This window comes from Anopheles maculipalpis, chromosome 2RL, assembly GCF_943734695.1.
Source record: "Anopheles maculipalpis chromosome 2RL, idAnoMacuDA_375_x, whole genome shotgun sequence".
NCBI classification, from domain to species: Eukaryota; Metazoa; Arthropoda; class Insecta; order Diptera; family Culicidae; genus Anopheles; species Anopheles maculipalpis.
The window spans coordinates 71,124,255-71,149,325 of NC_064871.1; the positions used below are offsets into that span (position 1 = coordinate 71,124,255).

At 46.9% G+C, this 25,071-nt stretch overlaps 16 protein-coding genes and 2 pseudogenes across 16 annotated transcripts in view; 9 read left to right on the forward strand and 9 right to left on the reverse strand.

The window, feature by feature from the left end:
- LOC126567447 (RNA cytidine acetyltransferase) overlaps positions 1 to 25,071 on the forward strand; it is a 617,063-nt gene that overhangs the window by 365,717 nt on the left and 226,275 nt on the right. The gene's annotated exons all lie outside the window — the stretch shown is intronic.
- Positions 1 to 25,071, forward strand: part of LOC126568770 (copper-transporting ATPase 1) — a 342,507-nt gene that overhangs the window by 115,354 nt on the left and 202,082 nt on the right. The window lies entirely within an intron of this gene.
- LOC126556104 (cholinephosphotransferase 1) overlaps positions 1 to 25,071 on the forward strand; it is a 257,829-nt gene that overhangs the window by 98,395 nt on the left and 134,363 nt on the right. The window lies entirely within an intron of this gene.
- On the reverse strand, positions 43 to 383 carry LOC126556438 (histone H4). The gene has a single exon (XM_050211703.1). It carries the CDS (start codon positions 352 to 354, stop codon positions 43 to 45), a length of 312 nt encoding a protein of 103 aa, XP_050067660.1. The 5' UTR covers positions 355 to 383.
- LOC126559924 (uncharacterized) lies at positions 617 to 4,994 on the forward strand (annotated as a pseudogene).
- On the reverse strand, positions 1,962 to 2,345 carry LOC126556413 (histone H2B). Its single transcript, XM_050211679.1, has one exon. The coding sequence runs from the start codon at positions 2,334 to 2,336 to the stop codon at positions 1,962 to 1,964; it is 375 nt and encodes a 124-aa protein (XP_050067636.1). The 5' UTR covers positions 2,337 to 2,345.
- Positions 2,561 to 2,946, forward strand: LOC126556397 (histone H2A). Its single transcript, XM_050211662.1, has one exon. The coding sequence runs from the start codon at positions 2,571 to 2,573 to the stop codon at positions 2,943 to 2,945; it is 375 nt and encodes a 124-aa protein (XP_050067619.1). The 5' UTR covers positions 2,561 to 2,570; the 3' UTR covers position 2,946.
- Positions 4,010 to 4,350, reverse strand: LOC126556440 (histone H4). Its single transcript, XM_050211705.1, has one exon. The coding sequence runs from the start codon at positions 4,319 to 4,321 to the stop codon at positions 4,010 to 4,012; it is 312 nt and encodes a 103-aa protein (XP_050067662.1). The 5' UTR covers positions 4,322 to 4,350.
- Positions 5,926 to 6,309, reverse strand: LOC126556415 (histone H2B). Its single transcript, XM_050211681.1, has one exon. The coding sequence runs from the start codon at positions 6,298 to 6,300 to the stop codon at positions 5,926 to 5,928; it is 375 nt and encodes a 124-aa protein (XP_050067638.1). The 5' UTR covers positions 6,301 to 6,309.
- On the forward strand, positions 6,525 to 6,910 carry LOC126556398 (histone H2A). The gene has a single exon (XM_050211663.1). It carries the CDS (start codon positions 6,535 to 6,537, stop codon positions 6,907 to 6,909), a length of 375 nt encoding a protein of 124 aa, XP_050067620.1. The 5' UTR covers positions 6,525 to 6,534; the 3' UTR covers position 6,910.
- LOC126556443 (histone H4) lies at positions 7,985 to 8,325 on the reverse strand. Its single transcript, XM_050211707.1, has one exon. The coding sequence runs from the start codon at positions 8,294 to 8,296 to the stop codon at positions 7,985 to 7,987; it is 312 nt and encodes a 103-aa protein (XP_050067664.1). The 5' UTR covers positions 8,297 to 8,325.
- On the forward strand, positions 8,499 to 18,282 carry LOC126559925 (uncharacterized; annotated as a pseudogene).
- On the reverse strand, positions 9,918 to 10,301 carry LOC126556414 (histone H2B). Its single transcript, XM_050211680.1, has one exon. The coding sequence runs from the start codon at positions 10,290 to 10,292 to the stop codon at positions 9,918 to 9,920; it is 375 nt and encodes a 124-aa protein (XP_050067637.1). The 5' UTR covers positions 10,293 to 10,301.
- On the forward strand, positions 10,517 to 10,902 carry LOC126556399 (histone H2A). Its single transcript, XM_050211664.1, has one exon. It carries the CDS (start codon positions 10,527 to 10,529, stop codon positions 10,899 to 10,901), a length of 375 nt encoding a protein of 124 aa, XP_050067621.1. The 5' UTR covers positions 10,517 to 10,526; the 3' UTR covers position 10,902.
- Positions 17,302 to 17,625, reverse strand: LOC126556444 (histone H4). Its single transcript, XM_050211708.1, has one exon. The coding sequence runs from the start codon at positions 17,611 to 17,613 to the stop codon at positions 17,302 to 17,304; it is 312 nt and encodes a 103-aa protein (XP_050067665.1). The 5' UTR covers positions 17,614 to 17,625.
- Positions 19,214 to 19,597, reverse strand: LOC126556412 (histone H2B). Its single transcript, XM_050211678.1, has one exon. It carries the CDS (start codon positions 19,586 to 19,588, stop codon positions 19,214 to 19,216), a length of 375 nt encoding a protein of 124 aa, XP_050067635.1. The 5' UTR covers positions 19,589 to 19,597.
- Positions 19,813 to 20,198, forward strand: LOC126556387 (histone H2A). The gene has a single exon (XM_050211652.1). The coding sequence runs from the start codon at positions 19,823 to 19,825 to the stop codon at positions 20,195 to 20,197; it is 375 nt and encodes a 124-aa protein (XP_050067609.1). The 5' UTR covers positions 19,813 to 19,822; the 3' UTR covers position 20,198.
- LOC126556232 (PHD finger protein 7-like) lies at positions 23,927 to 24,931 on the reverse strand. The gene is made up of 2 exons (XM_050211457.1): positions 24,740 to 24,931; positions 23,927 to 24,673 (listed from the first exon to the last, which is right to left on the reverse strand). The coding sequence occupies exons 1-2, from the start codon at positions 24,929 to 24,931 to the stop codon at positions 23,927 to 23,929; spliced, it is 939 nt and encodes a 312-aa protein (XP_050067414.1).

Consider the following 25,071-nt stretch of genomic DNA (forward strand, 5'->3'; position numbering starts at 1 on the left):
GTTGGATGAGTTGGCAACAGCTCCGATGACTGGCTGGTGAGTTTAGCCTCCGAAACCGTACAGGGTGCGACCTTGACGCTTCAGCGCGTACACTACGTCCATCGCTGTAACGGTCTTGCGCTTGGCATGTTCGGTGTAGGTGACCGCATCACGGATCACATTCTCCAAGAATACTTTCAACACGCCACGAGTTTCCTCGTAAATCAGGCCAGAGATACGCTTCACTCCTCCACGGCGGGCCAGACGACGGATGGCTGGCTTGGTGATTCCCTGGATGTTATCACGCAGCACTTTGCGATGACGCTTGGCTCCTCCTTTACCCAGACCTTTGCCTCCCTTTCCGCGTCCAGTCATTTTGATCTGTAATGTTCAAGTTCACAATTCACAATAGGCCTCGCTTCCACGAACGCTCGCCCTTTTATTCACTTTTGACCACACACACACACATGCTTACCCTCTATGCCACACATCCCTGTGAGGTAGTGTACGTGTGAACGCACAGAAATGTTATAAAAGGGGCGTCAGGGCTTAATGTTACCCTTATTGTTGAAGCTACTACGCATCGAGAAAGACACGTTCACGTTTACGTTCCGCTACTCTCAACCAATAGTGTGAAATGGCCCGTACGAAGCAAACTGCCCGTAAATCGACTGGAGGCAAGGCCCCGCGCAAGCAGCTGGCCACCAAGGCTGCTCGCAAGAGTGCTCCGGCCACCGGAGGTGTGAAGAAGCCGCATCGCTACCGTCCGGGAACCGTAGCCCTGCGTGAAATCCGTCGCTACCAGAAGTCGACCGAGCTGCTCATCCGCAAGCTGCCCTTCCAGCGTCTGGTTCGTGAGATCGCTCAGGACTTCAAGACCGATCTGCGCTTCCAGAGCTCGGCTGTGATGGCCCTGCAGGAAGCCAGCGAGGCCTACCTTGTCGGCCTGTTCGAGGATACCAATCTGTGTGCCATTCACGCGAAACGCGTCACCATCATGCCGAAAGACATCCAGCTGGCTCGTCGTATCCGTGGAGAGCGCGCCTAAGTCGCTTCGCGCACCATTTTCCTACTCAAACGGTCCTTCTCAGGACCACCAGAAATGTTGACCAAAAGAGTAATTCAAAGTCCTTCCAAATGTTGATCAATTTTTGTCATGTTTTATACGTTCGATAACAAGGATTATCGTGACGTGTTCTGTGTCATGTAAAGCAAACGTGATCTTTGCATGTAAAAGAGAATAATTATTCATCTGAGAGAGAATCTCTTCAGGTGAGAGTGTCACCCAAGTATCGAGCGTGTAACGTAGGAGCGCTAAAGCGACGCCACGCCAATGTACGCGGGAAATGGTTACCATGGAGATGAAATTTCATTTCAATAGCAAGCTAGGATGCCATAATTTCTATCCCAAATGGTTGGCTTTTTATCTGTCAAAACCGCTCTAGAATATCGACACATTTGATCGAAGGTAGACAGTGGCTACCATAGCAACAAACACATGCAAAATAAGGTGGGCTTACAGCATCGATTGGAATTGTCATTTTGACATTTTGTAAGCTGGTTTGTTTGCAATAGTTCATGAGAATGTTTCATCGAAAATGCACCAAATTTTGCAACGGTTTGTTCGGCAGTCCTTCCCTTTTTTATATAAAAATTATTTATTTTAAGCAACTTAAAACTACTTTACAAACCGAAAAGGGGATACATGTAGAGACGATGCTCAAGTTTTATAGAGGACATCTAAGGATAATTCTCTTACATATGCTAATATGACTTAAAATAGGTAAGAGGCGCATGAAATTTGAACCTTGGTCTTGTCGTCACGCCACTCGGAGTAGGACTGGAATTAATAGAAGAGTTTCTAGGACGTACATTTGAAGAAAGGGCTGGGGACAAATTCTTTTCGACAGATGCATTTTGTGGTCCTGAAAAGGACCGGTTGGTTTGATGGAGAGAGATGAACGTGCTCCAAGTCCGTCGAATTACTTCGAGCTGGTGTACTTGGTGACCGCCTTCGTTCCTTCGGAGACGGCGTGCTTGGCCAGCTCACCAGGCAGCAGCAGGCGGACGGCCGTTTGAATTTCGCGGGACGTGATCGTCGAGCGCTTGTTGTAATGCGCCAGGCGAGACGCTTCGGCAGCGATGCGCTCGAAGATGTCGTTCACGAAGCTGTTCATGATGCTCATCGCCTTGGAGGAAATACCGGTGTCGGGGTGGACTTGCTTCAACACCTTGTAGATGTAGATAGCGTAGCTCTCCTTGCGGGTCTTCCTTTTCTTCTTCTTGTCCGACTTGGAGATGTTTTTCTGGGCCTTGCCAGACTTCTTCGCAGCCTTTCCACTGGTTTTCGGTGCCATTTCGCTCGTTTACGATGCCAATTGTGAGAGGGTAAAAATACGTTTGATGAAAAGTCATGCACCCCATTCGGCTTTTATTCACATCCGCAGAGACCAGACGTCAGTTGGCTGACGTTTTCAGCCCTAGGTATATAAACGAGAATAAGGGATGATTTTGACATAAACGAACAAGCAACCAAGCTTCGAGCACATCGTCGAGCCCTAGCCGAACTAAACCGAACCCAAGCAATCATCATGTCTGGACGTGGAAAGGGAGGAAAAGTGAAGGGAAAGGCAAAGTCCCGCTCGAACCGTGCCGGTCTACAGTTCCCGGTTGGCCGTATCCACCGTCTGCTGCGCAAAGGCAACTATGCCGAGCGCGTCGGTGCTGGTGCACCAGTGTATCTGGCTGCCGTGATGGAGTACTTGGCCGCTGAAGTGTTGGAGCTGGCAGGAAACGCTGCGCGAGACAACAAGAAGACCCGCATCATCCCGCGTCATCTGCAGCTGGCCATCCGCAACGACGAGGAATTGAACAAACTGTTGTCCGGTGTGACCATCGCCCAGGGCGGTGTGCTGCCCAACATTCAGGCCGTGCTGTTGCCGAAGAAGACCGAAAAGAAGGCTTAAGCGCTCTCATGCAATCTTCTCCACCAAAAACCCGTCCTTTTCAGGGCGACAAATCACTTTGCTAAAGATTGTTTAACCATTCCTAAAGCTCATTGCTACGACACTACGACGTGCACACAACGTTTTTACCTGCGAATTCGCAGTTGACCTTCGCTATCTACGAGGAACGAAAGGGAAGAGAAGGTAATGCTTTACCTACCTCCCATCGTTGAGTCGTTTACCTGTTGAGCATGAGACTTGCTGGGACAGTTTTCCACAAAACAAACAGTTTTCCACTCTGGTTCCTGCGAAAGAGCAACAAGGCGTTACCTGGTCTAAACGTGAGTAGAACAAGGATCATAAGGGAAAGACAGACACAAACAGAAGGACTGGGCTTTTAAAAAAAAAGCAAGTACCAACACTCAGGAAAGGTATCCGCGCACGCCTTAACTCGAAACGTCGGCCTGTTTCTTACGACGTAAAATTACCGGATTCCGACATGTCGGATGCTCTGTGCTATGTTATGGCAATAAACCTATGGGAAAATATCCTCACTTAATGTTTAGGAAGAGAAAGACGTTTGATATGTAGGGAAAATATAGAAAAGTAGCTTTATTCAACAAAATAAATTTTCAAACGTTTACCGTGACATCTCTTCTACGACTGATCGTAGCTTGGTTGTGTATCATCGTGTTCATCTATCATTCGATCGGGTTGCCATCGTGGAACACAGAGGGGTTCATCTTAACACACATCCTACATATAAAGCCAAACAAGATGGTAGTTCAAGATGCATGATCGTGAGAGAAATCAAATACAAAGAAAACATTTTCAGAAAACAACGCCGTAGTAGGCAGATGTTTCTCAAACCTTTCTTCTAGAGCGCGTTCAAACCTGCGCGTTGCTTAGCGACAGGCTTCCTTCGATTGGCTCAAATTCTCAATATTTTCATACCAAAGCACACCATCTACCAAACAATCACAAGTTGTAAAATGTAAGCATTTTAGGCGACGCTAATAAGATTGTGGTCCTGAAAAGGACCGGTTGGATGAGTTGGCAACAGCTCCGATGACTGGCTGGTGAGTTTAGCCTCCGAAACCGTACAGGGTGCGACCTTGACGCTTCAGCGCGTACACTACGTCCATCGCTGTAACGGTCTTGCGCTTGGCATGTTCGGTGTAGGTGACCGCATCACGGATCACATTCTCCAAGAATACTTTCAACACGCCGCGAGTTTCCTCGTAAATCAGGCCAGAGATACGCTTCACTCCTCCACGGCGGGCCAGACGACGGATGGCTGGCTTGGTGATTCCCTGGATGTTATCACGCAGCACTTTGCGATGACGCTTGGCTCCTCCTTTACCCAGACCTTTGCCTCCCTTTCCGCGTCCAGTCATTTTGATCTGTAATGTTCAAGTTCACAATTCACAATAGGCCTCGCTTCCACGAACGCTCGCCCTTTTATTCACTTTTGACCACACACACACACATGCTTACCCTCTATGCCACACATCCCTGTGAGGTAGTGTACGTGTGAACGCACAGAAATGTTATAAAAGGGGCGTCAGGGCTTAATGTTACCCTTATTGTTGAAGCTACTACGCATCGAGAAAGACACGTTCACGTTTACGTTCCGCTACTCTCAACCAATAGTGTGAAATGGCCCGTACGAAGCAAACTGCCCGTAAATCGACTGGAGGCAAGGCCCCGCGCAAGCAGCTGGCCACCAAGGCTGCTCGCAAGAGTGCTCCGGCCACCGGAGGTGTGAAGAAGCCGCATCGCTACCGTCCGGGAACCGTAGCCCTGCGTGAAATCCGTCGCTACCAGAAGTCGACCGAGCTGCTCATCCGCAAGCTGCCCTTCCAGCGTCTGGTTCGTGAGATCGCTCAGGACTTCAAGACCGATCTGCGCTTCCAGAGCTCGGCTGTGATGGCCCTGCAGGAAGCCAGCGAGGCCTACCTTGTCGGCCTGTTCGAGGATACCAATCTGTGTGCCATTCACGCGAAACGCGTCACCATCATGCCGAAAGACATCCAGCTGGCTCGTCGTATCCGTGGAGAGCGCGCCTAAGTCGCTTCGCGCACCATTTTCCTACTCAAACGGTCCTTCTCAGGACCACCAGAAATGTTGACCAAAAGAGTAATTCGAAGTCCTTCCAAATGTTGATCAATTTTTGTCATGTTTACCACGTTCGATAACAAGGATTATCGTGACGTGTTCTTTGTCATGAAAAGCAAACGTGATCTTTGCATATAAAAGAGAATAATTATTCATCTGAGAGAGAATCTCTTCAGGTGAGAGTGTCACCCAAGTATCGAGCGTGTAACGTAGGAGCGCTAAAGCGACGCCACGCCAATGTACGCGGGAAATGGTTACCATGGAGATGAAATTTCATTTCAATAGCAAGCTAGGATGCCATAATTTCTATCCCAAATGGTTGGCTTTTTATCTGTCAAAACCGCTCTAGATATCGACACATTTGATCGAAGGTAGACAGTGGCTACCATAGCAACAAACACATGCAAAATAAGGTGGGCTTACAGCATCGATCGGAATTGTCATTTTGACATTTTGTAAGCTGGTTTGTTTGCAATAGTTCATGAGCGTATTTCATCGAAAATGCACCTAATTTTACAACGGTTTGTTCAGCAGTCCTTCCCTTTTTTATATAAAAATTATTGATTTTAAGTAAGTTAAAACTACTTTACAAACCGAAAAGGGGATATATTTAGAGACGATGCAAATTTTATAGAGGACATCTAAGGATAATTCTCTTACATATGCTAATATGACTTAAAATAGGTAAGAGGCGCATGAAATTTGAACCTTGGTCTTGTCGTCACGCCACTCGGAGTAGGACTGGAATTAATAGAAGAGTTTCTAGGACGTACATTTGAAGAAAGGGCTGGGGACAAATTCTTTTCGACAGATGCATTTTGTGGTCCTGAAAAGGACCGGTTGGTTTGATGGAGAGAGATGAACGTGCTCCAAGTCCGTCGAATTACTTCGAGCTGGTGTACTTGGTGACCGCCTTCGTTCCTTCGGAGACGGCGTGCTTGGCCAGCTCACCAGGCAGCAGCAGGCGGACGGCCGTTTGAATTTCGCGGGACGTGATCGTCGAGCGCTTGTTGTAATGCGCCAGGCGAGACGCTTCGGCAGCGATGCGCTCGAAGATGTCGTTCACGAAGCTGTTCATGATGCTCATCGCCTTGGAGGAAATACCGGTGTCGGGGTGGACTTGCTTCAACACCTTGTAGATGTAGATAGCGTAGCTCTCCTTGCGGGTCTTCCTTTTCTTCTTCTTGTCCGACTTGGAGATGTTTTTCTGGGCCTTGCCAGACTTCTTCGCAGCCTTTCCACTGGTTTTCGGTGCCATTTCGCTCGTTTACGATGCCAATTGTGAGAGGGTAAAAATACGTTTGATGAAAAGTCATGCACCCCATTCGGCTTTTATTCACATCCGCAGAGACCAGACGTCAGTTGGCTGACGTTTTCAGCCCTAGGTATATAAACGAGAATAAGGGATGATTTTGACATAAACGAACAAGCAACCAAGCTTCGAGCACATCGTCGAGCCCTAGCCGAACTAAACCGAACCCAAGCAATCATCATGTCTGGACGTGGAAAGGGAGGAAAAGTGAAGGGAAAGGCAAAGTCCCGCTCGAACCGTGCCGGTCTACAGTTCCCGGTTGGCCGTATCCACCGTCTGCTGCGCAAAGGCAACTATGCCGAGCGCGTCGGTGCTGGTGCACCAGTGTATCTGGCTGCCGTGATGGAGTACTTGGCCGCTGAAGTGTTGGAGCTGGCAGGAAACGCTGCGCGAGACAACAAGAAGACCCGCATCATCCCGCGTCATCTGCAGCTGGCCATCCGCAACGACGAGGAATTGAACAAACTGTTGTCCGGTGTGACCATCGCCCAGGGCGGTGTGCTGCCCAACATTCAGGCCGTGCTGTTGCCGAAGAAGACCGAAAAGAAGGCTTAAGCGCTCTCATGCAATCTTCTCCACCAAAAACCCGTCCTTTTCAGGGCGACAAATCACTTTGCTAAAGATTGTTTAACCATTCCTAAAGCTCATTGCTACGACACTACGACGTGCACACAACGTTTTTACCTGCGAATTCGCAGTTGACCTTCGCTATCTACGAGGAACGAAAGGGAAGAGAAGGTAATGCTTTACCTACCTCCCATCGTTGAGTCGTTTACCTGTTGAGCATGAGACTTGCTGGGACAGTTTTCCACAAAACAAACAGTTTTCCACTCTGGTTCCTGCGAAAGAGCAACAAGGCGTTACCTGGTCTAAACGTGAGTAAGACAATAAGGGAAACATGAGTACGTGAGTAGGACAATACGGGACAATAAGGGAACATAAGGGAAAGACAGACACAAACAGAAGGACTGGGCTTTTAAAAAAAGCAAATACCAACACTCAAGAAAGTCGGCCTGCTTTTTACGACGTAAAATTACCGGATTCCGCCATGTCGGATACTCTGTGCTATGTTATGGCAATAAACCTATGGGAAAATATCCTCACTTAATGTTTAGGAAGAGAAAGACGTTTGATATGTAGGGAAAATATAGAAAAGTAGCTTTATTCAACAAAATAAATTTTCAAACGTTTACCGTGACATCTCTTCTACGACTGATCGTAGCTTGGTTGTGTATCATCGTGTTCATCATTCGATCGGGTTGCCATCGTGGAACACAGAGGGGTTCATCTTAACACACATCCTACATATAAAGCCAAACAAGATGGTAGTTCAAGATGCATGATCGTGAGAGAAATCAAATACAAAGAGAACATTTTCAGAAAACAACGCCGTAGTAGGCAGATGTTTCTCAAACCTTTCTTCTAGAGCGCGTTCAAACCTGCGCGTTGCTTAGCGACAGGCTTCCTTCGATTGGCTCAAATTCTCAATATTTTCATACCAAAGCACACCATCTACCAAACAATCACAAGTTGTAAAATGTAAGCATTTTAGGCGACGCTAATAAGATTGTGGTCCTGAAAAGGACCGGTTGGATGAGTTGGCAACAGCTCCGATGACTGGCTGGTGAGTTTAGCCTCCGAAACCGTACAGGGTGCGACCTTGACGCTTCAGCGCGTACACTACGTCCATCGCTGTAACGGTCTTGCGCTTGGCATGTTCGGTGTAGGTGACCGCATCACGGATCACATTCTCCAAGAATACTTTCAACACGCCGCGAGTTTCCTCGTAAATCAGGCCAGAGATTCGCTTCACTCCTCCACGGCGGGCCAGACGACGGATGGCTGGCTTGGTGATTCCCTGGATGTTATCACGCAGCACTTTGCGATGACGCTTGGCTCCTCCTTTACCCAGACCTTTGCCTCCCTTTCCGCGTCCAGTCATTTTGATCTGTAATGTTCAAGTTCACAATTCACAATAGGCCTCGCTTCCACGAACGCTCGCCCTTTTATTCACTTTTGACCACACACACACACACATGCTTACCCTCTATGCCACACATCCCTGTGAGGTAGTGTACGTGTGAAAGCACAGAAATGTTATAAAAGGGGCGTAAGGGCCTAATGTTACCATTATTGTTGAAGCTACTACGCATCGAGAAAGACACGTTCACGTTCCGCTACTCTCAACCAATAGTGTGAAATGGCCCGTACGAAGCAAACTGCCCGTAAATCGACTGGAGGCAAGGCCCCGCGCAAGCAGCTGGCCACCAAGGCTGCTCGCAAGAGTGCTCCGGCCACCGGAGGTGTGAAGAAGCCGCATCGCTACCGTCCGGGAACCGTAGCCCTGCGTGAAATCCGTCGCTACCAGAAGTCGACCGAGCTGCTCATCCGCAAGCTGCCCTTCCAGCGTCTGGTTCGTGAGATCGCTCAGGACTTCAAGACCGATCTGCGCTTCCAGAGCTCGGCTGTGATGGCCCTGCAGGAAGCCAGCGAGGCCTACCTTGTCGGTCTGTTCGAGGATACCAATCTGTGTGCCATTCACGCGAAACGCGTCACCATCATGCCGAAAGACATCCAGCTGGCTCGTCGTATCCGTGGAGAGCGCGCCTAAGTCGCTTCGCGCACCATTTTCCCACTCAAACGGTCCTTCTCAGGACCACCAGAAATGTTGACCAAAAGAGTAATTCGAAGTCCTTCCAAATGTTGATCAATTTTTGTCATGTTTAACACGTTCGATAACAAGGATTATCGTGACGTGTTCTTTGTCATGAAAAGCGAACGTGATCTTTGCATGTAAAAGAGAATAATTATTCATCTGAGAGAGAATCTCTTCAGGTGAGAGTGTCACCCAAGTATCGAGCGTGTAACGTAGGAGCGCTAAAGCGACGCCACGCCAATGTAAGCGGGAAATGGTTACCATGGAGATGAAATTTCATTTCAATAGCAAGCTAGGATGCCATAATTTCTATCCCAAATGGTTGGCTTTTTATCTGTCAAAACCGCTCTAGATATCGACACATTTGATCGAAGGTAGACAGTGCAACAAACACATGCAAAATATAGCAACATAGCAACAAACACATGCAAAATAAGGTGGGCTTACAGCATCGATCGGAATTGTCATTTTGACATTTTGTAAGCTGGTTTGTTTGCAATAGTTCATGAGCGTATTTCATCGAAAATGCACCTAATTTTACAACGGTTTGTTCAGCAGTCCTTCCCTTTTTTATATAAAAATTATTGATTTTAAGTAAGTTAAAACTACTTTACAAACCGAAAAGGGGATATATTTAGAGACGATGCAAATTTTATAGAGGACATCTAAGGATAATTCTCTTACATATGCTAATATGACTTAAAATAGGTAAGAGGCGCATGAAATTTGAACCTTGGTCTTGTCGTCACGCCACTCGGAGTAGGACTGGAATTAATAGAAGAGTTTCTAGGACGTACATTTGAAGAAAGGGCTGGGGACAAATTCTTTTCGACAGATGCATTTTGTGGTCCTGAAAAGGACCGGTTGGTTTGATGGAGAGAGATGAACGTGCTCCAAGTCCGTCGAATTACTTCGAGCTGGTGTACTTGGTGACCGCCTTCGTTCCTTCGGAGACGGCGTGCTTGGCCAGCTCACCAGGCAGCAGCAGGCGGACGGCCGTTTGAATTTCGCGGGACGTGATCGTCGAGCGCTTGTTGTAATGCGCCAGGCGAGACGCTTCGGCAGCGATGCGCTCGAAGATGTCGTTCACGAAGCTGTTCATGATGCTCATCGCCTTGGAGGAAATACCGGTGTCGGGGTGGACTTGCTTCAACACCTTGTAGATGTAGATAGCGTAGCTCTCCTTGCGGGTCTTCCTTTTCTTCTTCTTGTCCGACTTGGAGATGTTTTTCTGGGCCTTGCCAGACTTCTTCGCAGCCTTTCCACTGGTTTTCGGTGCCATTTCGCTCGTTTACGATGCCAATTGTGAGAGGGTAAAAATACGTTTGATGAAAAGTCATGCACCCCATTCGGCTTTTATTCACATCCGCAGAGACCAGACGTCAGTTGGCTGACGTTTTCAGCCCTAGGTATATAAACGAGAATAAGGGATGATTTTGACATAAACGAACAAGCAACCAAGCTTCGAGCACATCGTCGAGCCCTAGCCGAACTAAACCGAACCCAAGCAATCATCATGTCTGGACGTGGAAAGGGAGGAAAAGTGAAGGGAAAGGCAAAGTCCCGCTCGAACCGTGCCGGTCTACAGTTCCCGGTTGGCCGTATCCACCGTCTGCTGCGCAAAGGCAACTATGCCGAGCGCGTCGGTGCTGGTGCACCAGTGTATCTGGCTGCCGTGATGGAGTACTTGGCCGCTGAAGTGTTGGAGCTGGCAGGAAACGCTGCGCGAGACAACAAGAAGACCCGCATCATCCCGCGTCATCTGCAGCTGGCCATCCGCAACGACGAGGAATTGAACAAACTGTTGTCCGGTGTGACCATCGCCCAGGGCGGTGTGCTGCCCAACATTCAGGCCGTGCTGTTGCCGAAGAAGACCGAAAAGAAGGCTTAAGCGCTCTCATGCAATCTTCTCCACCAAAAACCCGTCCTTTTCAGGGCGACAAATCACTTTGCTAAAGATTGTTTAACCATTCCTAAAGCTCATTGCTACGACACTACGACGTGCACACAACGTTTTTACCTGCGAATTCGCAGTTGACCTTCGCTATCTACGAGGAACGAAAGGGAAGAGAAGGTAATGCTTTACCTACCTCCCATCGTTGAGTCGTTTACCTGTTGAGCATGAGACTTGCTGGGACAGTTTTCCACAAAACAAACAGTTTTCCACTCTGGTTCCTGCGAAAGAGCAACAAGGCGTTACCTGGTCTAAACGTGAGTAGAACAAGGATCATAAGGGAAAGACAGACACAAACAGAACATTCGCTGAGCAGCTGTTGAGCGGAGCGGACGTACCTGCGTGATACAAGTGTGAAGCACAAGGTCAATTCTCGCCTGTGCACCCGGCTTAGGTGTCACATACGTTGTGATTTAAATTGTGGTGGTGGTAATTGTTTGTGAAGTGGAAGTGTAGTGTATTTTCTCGTAAATTTTACAAAACTTTGTTTGATAAAATCTATTGAAAAGTGCCGTGTTTCCTGGGCCGACACTATGTCAGGCCCACCCACCCTTGAGAGGGACTTTCCCTCTCTTGGATCAACAAATAGAGACAGAACAGTGCCCCGGTGGATGGACAAAAACAATTCAAATGGTGATCTAAAGTTCCTAGTGCTCGAAACAAGTGATGGTTCAGTGCTCCCCAAGAATCCCTTCGTCATCGGCAAGTCGATCCATAGTGCAGTTGGTGAGCTCGCAGAACCTGGACGTTTACTCGACAACGGACATAAACTTCTCCTCAAGACACGTAGCCTTCAGCAGTTCCAACAACTACAAAACCTGACAAAATTAATTGACTCAACCCCCGTAAAAGTTACTCCCCACCATACCCTTAATAGTGTACAATGCGTAGTTTTTTCCCCGGACCTTAAAGGCATTAGTGACGAAGAAATTCTGAACGAACTCAAACCCCAAAACGTAATCCACGTCCGTCGTTTTACCCGTAAAATTAACAATGAAATTCTGCCCACTAACATCTTCCTTCTCCGTATTAACTCTACCAAAATCCCGCAATTCATTCGTCTTGGCGCACTCCAAGTTAGTACCCGTCCCTACCATCCCAAACCCATGCAGTGCTTTAACTGTGGACAATTCGGACACACCAAACTCCATTGCAAACTTTCCCAAACCTGTTTAAGCTGTGGTACACCAGCGCATGGAGAATGCGTTGCTGACCCATGCTGTGCCAACTGCAAACAAAACCACCATACCCTATCCCGCTCCTGTCCCCGCTATAAGGAAGAAGAAGCTATTATCCACTATAAAGTAGACAAAAACTGCTCATACGGTGAAGCACGTAGAATGTTATCCTCTCCCGTAACTCCTTCCATCGTACAACAACGACTGACATACGCGCAACAAACCACACAAGACGAAAAAGACACACTTATCGCTACGCTACAAAACGCACTCAAACAACAAGAAGCCACCATCACTAAACTAAACGAAACAATGGACAACATGAACAAACAACTACTCGAACAACAAAAACTTATCAAAAACTTGATTAAAGCAAACAATAAGAAAAACTCAGACAGCACACTTGAATCCGACACAGAGACGAACTCTACACTAACTGATTCAGATGAATCAATTACATCCACTGCCTCCTCCCTCTCCCGCAAACGAGCCCGCAACAAGGGCTCCCCTTCCTCGGAAGAGGAAACCCCCCAAACCTCCAACCCTTCTCCCATCTCCCAAATTATCCCTTCCTCCATCCCAACCCAAAATCCCATCCCGACTCGCAGTAAGAAGAAGAAAAAACCCAGCTAAACCTCACACATACAACTGGACCCAACCCATGCTCCTGACTAATACCTTACGATCACCATCTCCCCCTAAATCCTATTCGGATCACAAAATCTAAATAGCAACCATCCCTCAATATTTGCACTATCTTGGAACATCAGAAGCATGAAAAATAACATAGAAGAACTTAGATTATTAATAACCCGACATAACCCTAACATCATAACAATACAGGAAGTTATCACCACCCCGGCTCTAAATAGCACCCCGTTTAACAAGTACAATTGGTTTTTTAATCTCTGCCCAACCAATCCCTTCCATAGCGTTTGCATTGGCACCCTTAAAAATATCCCAACCAAAAGAATCAGTCTTACAACAAACTTACCTGCAATAGCTGTGAAAATTAAATATTCATTACCCGCCACCGTTCTTTGCCTCTACCTACCACATAGTCTAACAAATCCAATCTTAAACAGTGAACTTACCCAACTAATACCCCAGCTTCCCAACCCTCTCATTATCCTCGGTGACCTGAACGCACAACACAGTTCCTGGGGTGGTTCTACAACGAACAGCCGCGGGAACAACCTCCACAATATTTTTGTATCCTCTGACCTAAATGTCCTCTCTAACCAAACTCCTACCCATATTTGCCTTAAAAACGGTACAGGAACAATCATTGATCACTGTACCATCTCATCCTCCATTGCACCTTTATTCAATATCCACATCGGTAACGATACACACAATAGCGATCACTATCCCCTGCTCATCTCCAGTAGTCTTACCTCCCATCGACCACTTCAACGCCCTAGGTGGAAGTATGGAGAGGCCGATTGGGAAAAATACCAAACCGAAATCCTTTTTAACCTCCCTTTAGAAGAACTCCCGTCCATCCCACGATTCCTTCACATGATACAAAATGCAGCCTCCCTTAGCATTCCCCGTACCACGGGCAAACCCTCCAATAGAAATGTCCCCTGGTGGAACGAGACAGTTGCGCAGGCTATTAAAGCCCGGCGCACTGCCTTACGGAAATTCCGTCGAGCCAGCCACACCCCAGACAATTTTTTTACACCCATATTAGCGGAACAATATCGTGAAGCTAACCGTCTTGCAAAAGAAGCAGTGCGTCTCTCGAAAGAGGACAGTTGGAACAATTTTGTTAGTAGTATTAATCCCAACTCTTCCTCCAAAGAAGTCTGGAGGAGAGTGAATGTCCTATCAGGTAAAAAACCACACACCCCTCCGATTATTCTCGAATCCTCCAATACCACAGTCCCTCCCTCCGAAGTTCCCGAAACCTTTGCCAAACATTTTTGGAATGCCTCTGCTACAAAAAACTTCCCATCCAACTTCCAAACACACAAAACCAACTCAGAATCCATACCTCTTCCAAAAACAAACGCTACCCACCATAGATACAATAGACCGTTCACAATAGAAGAGCTCAACTGGGCTCTTAGAAAATGCAAAGGTTCCTCCTCCGGTCCAGACAACATAGGTTATCCTCTCCTTAAAAACTTACCCTATCAAGCTAAACACAAACTACTAAACATCTACAACGACATCTGGTCATCAGGTAACATCCCAATAGAATGGAAAACCAGCCTAACCATTCCCATCCCTAAACCTAACAAACCTCAAAATAACGTAGACAGTTACCGCCCCATATCTCTCCTTAACTGCATCATGAAAATCCTAGAAAGAATGGTAAACCGTAGACTAACACAAGAAATAGAAGATAGAAACCTGCTTAGCTCAGATCAACACGGCTTCCGGTGCGGCATGGGTACGGAAACGTACTTTGCCAAACTGGAAAACGTGCTAGAATCCTCTCACACCAACTACCACCACACAGACCTCGCTATAATAGACCTATCCAAAGCCTTTGACCGTACCTGGCGACATTCCATCCTTGAACAACTTTCCAGATGGGGCTTCGGTGGACGTCTCACAAACTTCATCGAAAGTTTCCTTACCGACCGCACTTTTAGAGTCCTCATTGGCACAAACCTTTCCAACCCTTACACACTTGAAAATGGTGTCCCACAAGGCGCCATTCTCTCACCAACCCTTTTCCTCATTAGCATCGAATCCCTATTTTGCTCCATTCCCACACAAGTAAAATCCTTCATATACGCAGATGATATCATCTTAGCTACTTCATCTAGCTCCTCAGTCGAGTCTCGTAAACTCCTGCAAGCAGGAGTGAACAAGGTGAAACAGTGGGCTAGATGGACTGGCTACGAGATATCAAACTCCAAATCCAAAATCCTACATATTTGCAACAGCCCTAGACCGCACTACAAAAAACCAATCATCTTCAACAAAACTCCCATCCCAAACGTACGAAACGCCACCATACTAGGTGTGACCTTTGACTCCAAACTGAACTTCAACCTACACACGACAAAACTAAGAACAGAAGCAAAAAGTCGACTCAACCTCTTCAAAATGCTCGGCACTGGAAAGCACCGAGCATCGCGCACCACCCTCATCAAAATCATCAATAGCTGGCTACTTCCTAAACTCCTCTACGGCATCGAGATCGTCTCCCGCAAGAGAGAAACGTTCGAGAAGAAAATAGCACCAATCTACCACACTGCAATTAGATCATCCACCGGAGCTTTCATCACCAGCCCAACCGATTCACTTCTTTGTGAAAGCGGCCTTCTACCACTACATCACATCGTTACCAGCAAAATAATAGCAGCAGCAACCAGACTTCAAGAAAAAGGAATTCCAGCAACACCCATCATCAATAGAGCCAACACCGCACTCCAAACCCTCACCAACCACCAAATACCACAAGTTCTCCAGCTTATCAGGCGCGGAGAACGCCCCTGGTATCATCTACCACCGACAATAGACTGGGACCTGAAACACAAACTAAAAGCAAGAAAGAGCAGCCATATTGCCAAACAAATCTTCACACATCACATCCGGAACAAATACCCGCACCACCACCACATCTACACCGACGGATCCGTTCTCCACGAAGCCGCCGGATGCGGTATACACTCCAACCTTGACAATAGTGCCATCAAACTCCCAGACAACACCTCCATTTTCTCCGCCGAAGCAATAGCCATGCTTATCGCCGCCGACGAAGGTCTCCGCAGCGATAAGCCAAATATCATCTTCACCGACAGCGCCAGCGTTCTAGCCGCCCTAGAACATGGCGTCATACGTGACCCACACATACAACACCTCGACCAGATCCCCACCACACCAGAACTAGCTTTCTGCTGGATTCCTGGCCACTCAGGAATTCGCGGAAACGAAAAAGCAGACCGACTAGCTAACAAAGGCAGAGCCCGAACTTCAGAATCCAACACCACCCTAGCACGCCGAGACATCACAACATGGACCAAACGAATAATAGCTGAAAAATGGAACATCACCTGGACTAACGACAACCAATCACACCTCCGTTTCATCAAACACACAACAGCAGCATGGAAAGACCCGGAATCAAGCCTCAACCAACGAGTACTATCACGCCTCCGCATCGGACACACCAGGCTAACACACTCCTACATCTGCGACAAATCCAGCCCTCCACTTTGCACATACTGTGGAGTAGACATCACCGTCCGTCACATTTTAACCGACTGCCACGGCTACACCAACCAACGACTATCCTGTCAGCTCGACTCCAACATCACCGACATACTTTCTCCCGACCCGGCCAAACAACGAAAACTCTTCAAGTTCCTCCGCATCAGTAATTTGTACAAAGAAATATAACCATACAGACAACCACCATCACCAACAGAAAAGAGGCGAATGAAGCTGTAAAGCTCAAAGTCTCTATAAAATAAAAAAAAAAAAAAAAAAACACAAACAGAAGGACTGGGCTTTTAAAAAAAAAGCAAGTACCAACACTCAGGAAAGGTATCCGCGCACGCCTTAACTCGAAACGTCGGCCTGTTTCTTACGACGTAAAATTACCGGATTCCGACATGTCGGATGCTCTGTGCTATGTTATGGCAATAAACCTATGGGAAAATATCCTCACTTAATGTTTAGGAAGAGAAAGACGTTTGATATGTAGGGAAAATATAGAAAAGTAGCTTTATTCAACAAAATAAATTTTCAAACGTTTACCGTGACATCTCTTCTACGACTGATCGTAGCTTGGTTGTGTATCATCGTGTTCATCATTCGATCGGGTTGCCATCGTGGAACACAGAGGGGTTCATCTTAACACACATCCTACATATAAAGCCAAACAAGATGGTAGTTCAAGATGCATGATCGTGAGAGAAATCAAATACAAAGAGAACATTTTCAGAAAACAACGCCGTAGTAGGCAGATGTTTCTCAAACCTTTCTTCTAGAGCGCGTTCAAACCTGCGCGTTGCTTAGCGACAGGCTTCCTTCGATTGGCTCAAATTCTCAATATTTTCATACCAAAGCACACCATCTACCAAACAATCACAAGTTGTAAAATGTAAGCATTTTAGGCGACGCTAATAAGATTGTGGTCCTGAAAAGGACCGGTTGGATGAGTTGGCAACAGCTCCGATGACTGGCTGGTGAGTTTAGCCTCCGAAACCGTACAGGGTGCGACCTTGACGCTTCAGCGCGTACACTACGTCCATCGCTGTAACGGTCTTGCGCTTGGCATGTTCGGTGTAGGTGACCGCATCACGGATCACATTCTCCAAGAATACTTTCAACACGCCGCGAGTTTCCTCGTAAATCAGGCCAGAGATTCGCTTCACTCCTCCACGGCGGGCCAGACGACGGATGGCTGGCTTGGTGATTCCCTGGATGTTATCACGCAGCACTTTGCGATGACGCTTGGCTCCTCCTTTACCCAGACCTTTGCCTCCCTTTCCGCGTCCAGTCATTTTGATCTGTAATGTTCAAGTTCACAATTCACAATAGGCCTCGCTTCCACGAACGCTCGCCCTTTTATTCACTTTTGACCACACACACACACACATGCTTACCCTCTATGCCACACATCCCTGTGAGGTAGTGTATGTGTGAAAGCACAGAAATGTTATAAAAGGGGCGTAAGGGCCTAATGTTACCATTATTGTTGAAGCTACTACGCATCGAGAAAGACACGTTCACGTTCCGCTACTCTCAACCAATAGTGTGAAATGGCCCGTACGAAGCAAACTGCCCGTAAATCGACTGGAGGCAAGGCCCCGCGCAAGCAGCTGGCCACCAAGGCTGCTCGCAAGAGTGCTCCGGCCACCGGAGGTGTGAAGAAGCCGCATCGCTACCGTCCGGGAACCGTAGCCCTGCGTGAAATCCGTCGCTACCAGAAGTCGACCGAGCTGCTCATCCGCAAGCTGCCCTTCCAGCGTCTGGTTCGTGAGATCGCTCAGGACTTCAAGACCGATCTGCGCTTCCAGAGCTCGGCTGTGATGGCCCTGCAGGAAGCCAGCGAGGCCTACCTTGTCGGTCTGTTCGAGGATACCAATCTGTGTGCCATTCACGCGAAACGCGTCACCATCATGCCGAAAGACATCCAGCTGGCTCGTCGTATCCGTGGAGAGCGCGCCTAAGTCGCTTCGCGCACCATTTTCCCACTCAAACGGTCCTTCTCAGGACCACCAGAAATGTTGACCAAAAGAGTAATTCGAAGTCCTTCCAAATGTTGATCAATTTTTGTCATGTTTAACACGTTCGATAACAAGGATTATCGTGACGTGTTCTTTGTCATGAAAAGCGAACGTGATCTTTGCATGTAAAAGAGAATAATTATTCATCTGAGAGAGAATCTCTTCAGGTGAGAGTGTCACCCAAGTATCGAGCGTGTAACGTAGGAGCGCTAAAGCGACGCCACGCCAATGTAAGCGGGAAATGGTTACCATGGAGATGAAATTTCATTTCAATAGCAAGCTAGGATGCCATAATTTCTATCCCAAATGGTTGGCTTTTTATCTGTCAAAACCGCTCTAGATATCGACACATTTGATCGAAGGTAGACAGTGGCTACCATAGCAACAAACACATGCAAAATAAGGTGGGCTTACAGCATCGATCGGAATTGTCATTTTGACATTTTGTAAGCTGGTTTGTTTGCAATAGTTCATGAGCGTATTTCATCGAAAATGCACCTAATTTTACAACGGTTTGTTCAGCAGTCCTTCCCTTTTTTATATAAAAATTATTGATTTTAAGTAAGTTAAAACTACTTTACAAACCGAAAAGGGGATATATTTAGAGACGATGCAAATTTTATAGAGGACATCTAAGGATAATTCTCTTACATATGCTAATATGACTTAAAATAGGTAAGAGGCGCATGAAATTTGAACCTTGGTCTTGTCGTCACGCCACTCGGAGTAGGACTGGAATTAATAGAAGAGTTTCTAGGACGTACATTTGAAGAAAGGGCTGGGGACAAATTCTTTTCGACAGATGCATTTTGTGGTCCTGAAAAGGACCGGTTGGTTTGATGGAGAGAGATGAACGTGCTCCAAGTCCGTCGAATTACTTCGAGCTGGTGTACTTGGTGACCGCCTTCGTTCCTTCGGAGACGGCGTGCTTGGCCAGCTCACCAGGCAGCAGCAGGCGGACGGCCGTTTGAATTTCGCGGGACGTGATCGTCGAGCGCTTGTTGTAATGCGCCAGGCGAGACGCTTCGGCAGCGATGCGCTCGAAGATGTCGTTCACGAAGCTGTTCATGATGCTCATCGCCTTGGAGGAAATACCGGTGTCGGGGTGGACTTGCTTCAACACCTTGTAGATGTAGATAGCGTAGCTCTCCTTGCGGGTCTTCCTTTTCTTCTTCTTGTCCGACTTGGAGATGTTTTTCTGGGCCTTGCCAGACTTCTTCGCAGCCTTTCCACTGGTTTTCGGTGCCATTTCGCTCGTTTACGATGCCAATTGTGAGAGGGTAAAAATACGTTTGATGAAAAGTCATGCACCCCATTCGGCTTTTATTCACATCCGCAGAGACCAGACGTCAGTTGGCTGACGTTTTCAGCCCTAGGTATATAAACGAGAATAAGGGATGATTTTGACATAAACGAACAAGCAACCAAGCTTCGAGCACATCGTCGAGCCCTAGCCGAACTAAACCGAACCCAAGCAATCATCATGTCTGGACGTGGAAAGGGAGGAAAAGTGAAGGGAAAGGCAAAGTCCCGCTCGAACCGTGCCGGTCTACAGTTCCCGGTTGGCCGTATCCACCGTCTGCTGCGCAAAGGCAACTATGCCGAGCGCGTCGGTGCTGGTGCACCAGTGTATCTGGCTGCCGTGATGGAGTACTTGGCCGCTGAAGTGTTGGAGCTGGCAGGAAACGCTGCGCGAGACAACAAGAAGACCCGCATCATCCCGCGTCATCTGCAGCTGGCCATCCGCAACGACGAGGAATTGAACAAACTGTTGTCCGGTGTGACCATCGCCCAGGGCGGTGTGCTGCCCAACATTCAGGCCGTGCTGTTGCCGAAGAAGACCGAAAAGAAGGCTTAAGCGCTCTCATGCAATCTTCTCCACCAAAAACCCGTCCTTTTCAGGGCGACAAATCACTTTGCTAAAGATTGTTTAACCATTCCTAAAGCTCATTGCTACGACACTACGACGTGCACACAACGTTTTTACCTGCGAATTCGCAGTTGACCTTCGCTATCTACGAGGAACGAAAGGGAAGAGAAGGTAATGCTTTACCTACCTCCCATCGTTGAGTCGTTTACCTGTTGAGCATGAGACTTGCTGGGACAGTTTTCCACAAAACAAACAGTTTTCCACTCTGGTTCCTGCGAAAGAGCAACAAGGCGTTACCTGGTCTAAACGTGAGTAAGACAATAAGGGAAACATGAGTACGTGAGTAGGACAATTCGGGACAATAAGGGAACATAAGGGAAAGACAGACACAAACAGAAGGACTGGGCTTTTAAAAAAAGCAAGTACCAACTCTCAAGAAAGGTATCCGCGCACGCCTTGACTCGAAACGTCGGCCTGTTTCTTACGACGTAAAATTACCGGATTCCCACATGTCGGATACCCTGTGCTATGTCATGGCAATAAACCTATGGGAAGCCAAACAAGAATGGTAGTTCAAGATCCATGATCGTGAGAGAAATCAAATACAAAGAAAACATTTTCAGAAAACAACGCCGTAGTAGGCAGATGTTTCTCAAACCTTTCTTCTAGAACCTTACCTGCGCGTTGCTTAGCGACAGGCTTCCTTCGATTGGCTCAAATTCTCAATATTTTCATACCAAAGCACACCATCTACCAAACAATCACAAGTTGTAAAACCTGAAAAGGACCGGTAGGATGATTTGGCAACAGCTCCGATGACTGGCTGGTGAGTTTAGCATCCGAAACCGTACAGGGTGCGACCTTGACGCTTCAGCGCGTATAAAGCACCCGTTCAAGACCAGAACTTCAACATAATGTTGAAGCATTTTAGTAGAAAAGTAATCACACTCTTAGTGGCCATATTCAACCGATGCCTGGAGCTAGGTTACTTTTCCAAAGGCTGGAAAGTGACTAAAATGATAGCCATTCCAAAGCCTGGTAAAGGCCCGACACTTGTCACCAGCTACCGTGGCATCGCCCTGCTCAGTGCATGGTGCAAAATATTCGAAAGAGCCCTCGATGAGCGAATGCTTAGTTTTTGCAATGCCAACAACATACGGGGTAAGGAACAATCAACGAGGCATGTCTTTTGACATGCTTCGTCGATGCTCGTGACCACCGGTAGGGTAGGGTAGGTCTGAGGATATTGCAACGAACGTAGACGGAACATCCATGTGATCCGTGATGTTGCTCAGGAACAGGTCTAACATCGAGCAGGAACTATTTGTTTGGGAGCTGGGAGTGAACAGGTACACAACCGAGTAGGAACCCGCAGGCGAATCCCTCCATATTGTGTCACCGTTTCTATTGACAAATTACTCCACTGCTGGAGGCGCTCATTTAGGACAATGATGTCAATCAGCTCTAGCCTCTTAGGAAGTACGGAGCAGGCATTCCCGGTGGCGCACTTAGGCATTGCAACTAATGATAAAATCGACCATTTTCATTAGAATCTGGTCTTTTGGGCCTGGCTTTGCGATGTGCCCACCCAGAGACGAATGATGGTGCCGAAAAACTCCTTTTCTTTCTGATCATCTTGCTATCCTGACGAGGTGCTTTCTTGGGAGATGCATCAGAGAAAGAAGCAACCGGAGCAACAGGCTCGTTGCAGCTTTTGCCCTGAGGGAGATTGTCGTGGCACGGTTGTGTGTCCATCGCAATCTCCAGTTGCTGGCGGGTTTTCTGCTGTTGGTGATTCTGCTGCTGATGTTGAAGCTGCTGATGTTGGTGCTGCAGCAGTTGAAGCTTCTGCGGCTGATGTTATCGCTGCATAGGTGGTATCAGCGTTTGGTTGCTTGGGCAACCAGGGTAGGTGCAAGCACCAGCCTATGTAAGTGTTGTAGGTTGGCCGACCCAGTTTCCGTTACTACATCTATGTCTGCCGGTGTGATATCTGTTACATTCTTCTTTTTCTCAACTACCCTACAACTACAGCAGCACCAACATCAGCAGTTTCAATATCAACATCTCAATATCAGTAGCAGAACCAGCATCACAAACGGCAGTATCAGCAACAGTAGAAACCCCGTTAGCATCTGACCTCAGTGTACACTCCGATGGATACAAAAACGAACCAGGACAACCTCCCTCAGGGCCAAAGTAGCACACGTTGCTTCGGATGCTTCTGCTTCTGGTGCATCCGTTTCGACAGATCACTCAGGATAACGAACATGAACTTTCGAAGGAACATGAACAGGATTAAAAGGAGCAATTTGGCACCATCGTCCGCCTCTTGGTGGAGCACAAATGATCGAAAAACAATGCCCAGAAGAGTCGAATGGTTTTGGGAAAATCGTTGATTTCATCATAGATTGGAATGCCTAAGTGCGCCACCTAGAACGCTTGCTCCGTTGTTCCTAAGAGGCTGGAACAACAGAGGCAGGACCGTAGCTTATGATGTCAGTAAGAGCTGCATCTATATCTTCAGTTAGTAGAAAAAAGAGAGAAAGAGAGAGAGAGAGAGTGAGAGAGATACATCGTTTCTTCGATTTTGAGTGGTTCCGGATGTGGACGGTTGTTGGATATTATGCCCAGCAGTCTCCCACCACAATGTTTATCAATCTATGGTCCCGTGGTTTATGCGAATTTTACGTCAGGCTTCATATATAACAGTCGAACATGGTAATTTCGATTGTAAAGGCTGGAGCTACCTAAAAGCCCTTACAATCAAAGCTACATGATAAGGCTATATTGTCTTTGGCAATCTTTGAAAAGCCGTAAAGATGTTTTATGTAGCGATGGGGCAAGTGGGGCTTAGGGGTAAGTGAGCCACCTAGCAAATTTTCAGTAAAAATTCAGTTTTTCATTAGTAGTTCAGAGAGCAGCAGGATGGTGCGTACTGATATGCGGAATAGGTCCCAAAAGAAAATGGCCAAGGGCTAGAATTGAATCGGTAGTGAGAACTGTGAGCGAAAGGAGCTTTTCGGCGACATGAATCGCTTTAGAACACGAAGTTTCACCGATAACCCACGTCATATATTAGAATCCCAAGGAGGCAAATCCTAACACCAGTAAGAAGCTAAGATCTGGTCGTTATGAAACTATTTGCCAAACCCATAAGAGGAGGAATTGGGAAACCAAATTAATCTCTAGCATACCGCAATCAAACACCTGATCTAATATTCCATTTTTACATAGTTTTTTTTATCTAAATTGCCGTCTTGCTCGTATGGATGGCACTTTGACTTTTTGGACGACTAATCCATGCCTTGGGGACCAATCGCTTTAATTTGCAGCTGAATAGTCATTTTTTGGTAACGGTAGCATGTTTTAGAAGCGATTCAATGCACGATCTGGCACATGAGTATAAATATAAACTAAAGAAGTTTTTTTTTATTCTCAGTTAGGTGTTATTGACTCGATAATAAATACTCTCCGCTTACTTGAAAATTTAATGCAAATACGACGAACAGACAAAGAATTATTATGCTTCTTATCCGGGAAAATGGAAACTCTCCTACGAAATGTATGACCTACTGGACTCGAGATGGTTATAGAAGTAAGGATGTATTTTGGTAATTGAAACGAAGGTTAATTGCATGTTGCATATTTATTGTTATTGCAAGCCCTCTCCATTCGTAGTACAAATCAAGCGTTTTACCTTTACTTTAATTTTACTCATACCAAATTTGCAAATGATTCATCCTTGCAAGCACTGCAAAGATATTCGCTAGGATTGGACACTCCCGAACAAACCTTATGCATCAACCGTCCACCGCATACCTTACAGCCTACCAATTGCGACACGTCCGCTTTGTTACGCGAATTTACCAATACACACCTGTCCGCGGTACATTTGCGTTTGTGCAGATCCTTGAATGCTCCCGGTTCCCGTTCCCAGGCCGACTCTCGTTGCGGTATGAAGATTCCACTGTCAGCCGCATGTCGGCGAAAACACTTATTCCAGCACAAAGGACACTTGAAATTGTAACCCGAAGTGTAGGCGAACCGCTGAACACACTCACGGTGAAAAAACCCATCGGAACACACCTTGTCGCAGTGGGTTCGTACGATCGCTACCGGATTGTAGTCAGCTTCTGTTACCAGCGGTAAATCATTGAAGCAAATATCACATTCTCGCCCCCTTGTATTAATGGGCTTATGGTACAGCTTGGGTAAATGCTTATGGCAGTAGGAAAGCATTTGGTTGCGAAACTGCGTCAAGCAACCATTGTTGTAGCCGCAAATGTAGTGAAAACGGCGCACACACTCAGGTTGAGCACATTCGATTGCCGCCGATGGACGGGAACAGTAGGCACATTGTTTATTGCGATACTCGGCATGGCTGTTGATGATGTCGTTTATCCGAAACCCAGCGATGCCTTCATGTGCGGACCCATTTTGTGCGATATTAGTACCGGAAAGCTACGATTCAGACGATTGTTAGATGGAACCATTAAGGCCAAATTTTGGAAGGGCAACGATTCTTACCAAACAAAAGTAATGTACGCGGATTTTCTGATTTTTGTTGTACGTTTTCTCGATAAATTCACCGTAGCGCAACGGGTTGTTTGCGACCAGCCAGCAGATATCACACTTTTCGTTGCACGCATTCTTTAAGACATCCAGCTTAAATGTTGGATCCGTGCAATAGCTTACATTAAACTGGGTTGTTTCATTCATTGTTCACATGGTTTTTACTAGCTATTCGTAGCGGTGAAACGAAATTTTCTTGATATTTTTACTCGAACAACGGCGGTAGTCAGCTGCGGCTACCTAATTAAAAAAAAAACAAATGGAAACAATTTCCCCAAGGTATACAC

Coding starts and splice junctions, on each gene's coding strand:
- LOC126556438 (XM_050211703.1), bottom strand. CDS start 354: ATGACTGGACGCGGAAAGGGAGGCAAAGGTCTGGGTAAAGGAGGAGCC.
- LOC126556440 (XM_050211705.1), bottom strand. CDS start 4,321: ATGACTGGACGCGGAAAGGGAGGCAAAGGTCTGGGTAAAGGAGGAGCC.
- LOC126556412 (XM_050211678.1), bottom strand. CDS start 19,588: ATGGCACCGAAAACCAGTGGAAAGGCTGCGAAGAAGTCTGGCAAGGCC.
- LOC126556399 (XM_050211664.1), top strand. CDS start 10,527: ATGTCTGGACGTGGAAAGGGAGGAAAAGTGAAGGGAAAGGCAAAGTCC.
- LOC126556397 (XM_050211662.1), top strand. CDS start 2,571: ATGTCTGGACGTGGAAAGGGAGGAAAAGTGAAGGGAAAGGCAAAGTCC.
- LOC126556387 (XM_050211652.1), top strand. CDS start 19,823: ATGTCTGGACGTGGAAAGGGAGGAAAAGTGAAGGGAAAGGCAAAGTCC.
- LOC126556444 (XM_050211708.1), bottom strand. CDS start 17,613: ATGACTGGACGCGGAAAGGGAGGCAAAGGTCTGGGTAAAGGAGGAGCC.
- LOC126556398 (XM_050211663.1), top strand. CDS start 6,535: ATGTCTGGACGTGGAAAGGGAGGAAAAGTGAAGGGAAAGGCAAAGTCC.
- LOC126556415 (XM_050211681.1), bottom strand. CDS start 6,300: ATGGCACCGAAAACCAGTGGAAAGGCTGCGAAGAAGTCTGGCAAGGCC.
- LOC126556443 (XM_050211707.1), bottom strand. CDS start 8,296: ATGACTGGACGCGGAAAGGGAGGCAAAGGTCTGGGTAAAGGAGGAGCC.
- LOC126556414 (XM_050211680.1), bottom strand. CDS start 10,292: ATGGCACCGAAAACCAGTGGAAAGGCTGCGAAGAAGTCTGGCAAGGCC.
- LOC126556413 (XM_050211679.1), bottom strand. CDS start 2,336: ATGGCACCGAAAACCAGTGGAAAGGCTGCGAAGAAGTCTGGCAAGGCC.
- LOC126556232 (XM_050211457.1), bottom strand. CDS start 24,931: ATGAATGAAACAACCCAGTTTAATGTAAGCTATTGCACGGATCCAACA. Junction 24,674..24,739: donor GCGTACATTACTTTTGTTTG/GTAAGAATCGTT, acceptor TCTGAATCGTAG/CTTTCCGGTACTAATATCGC.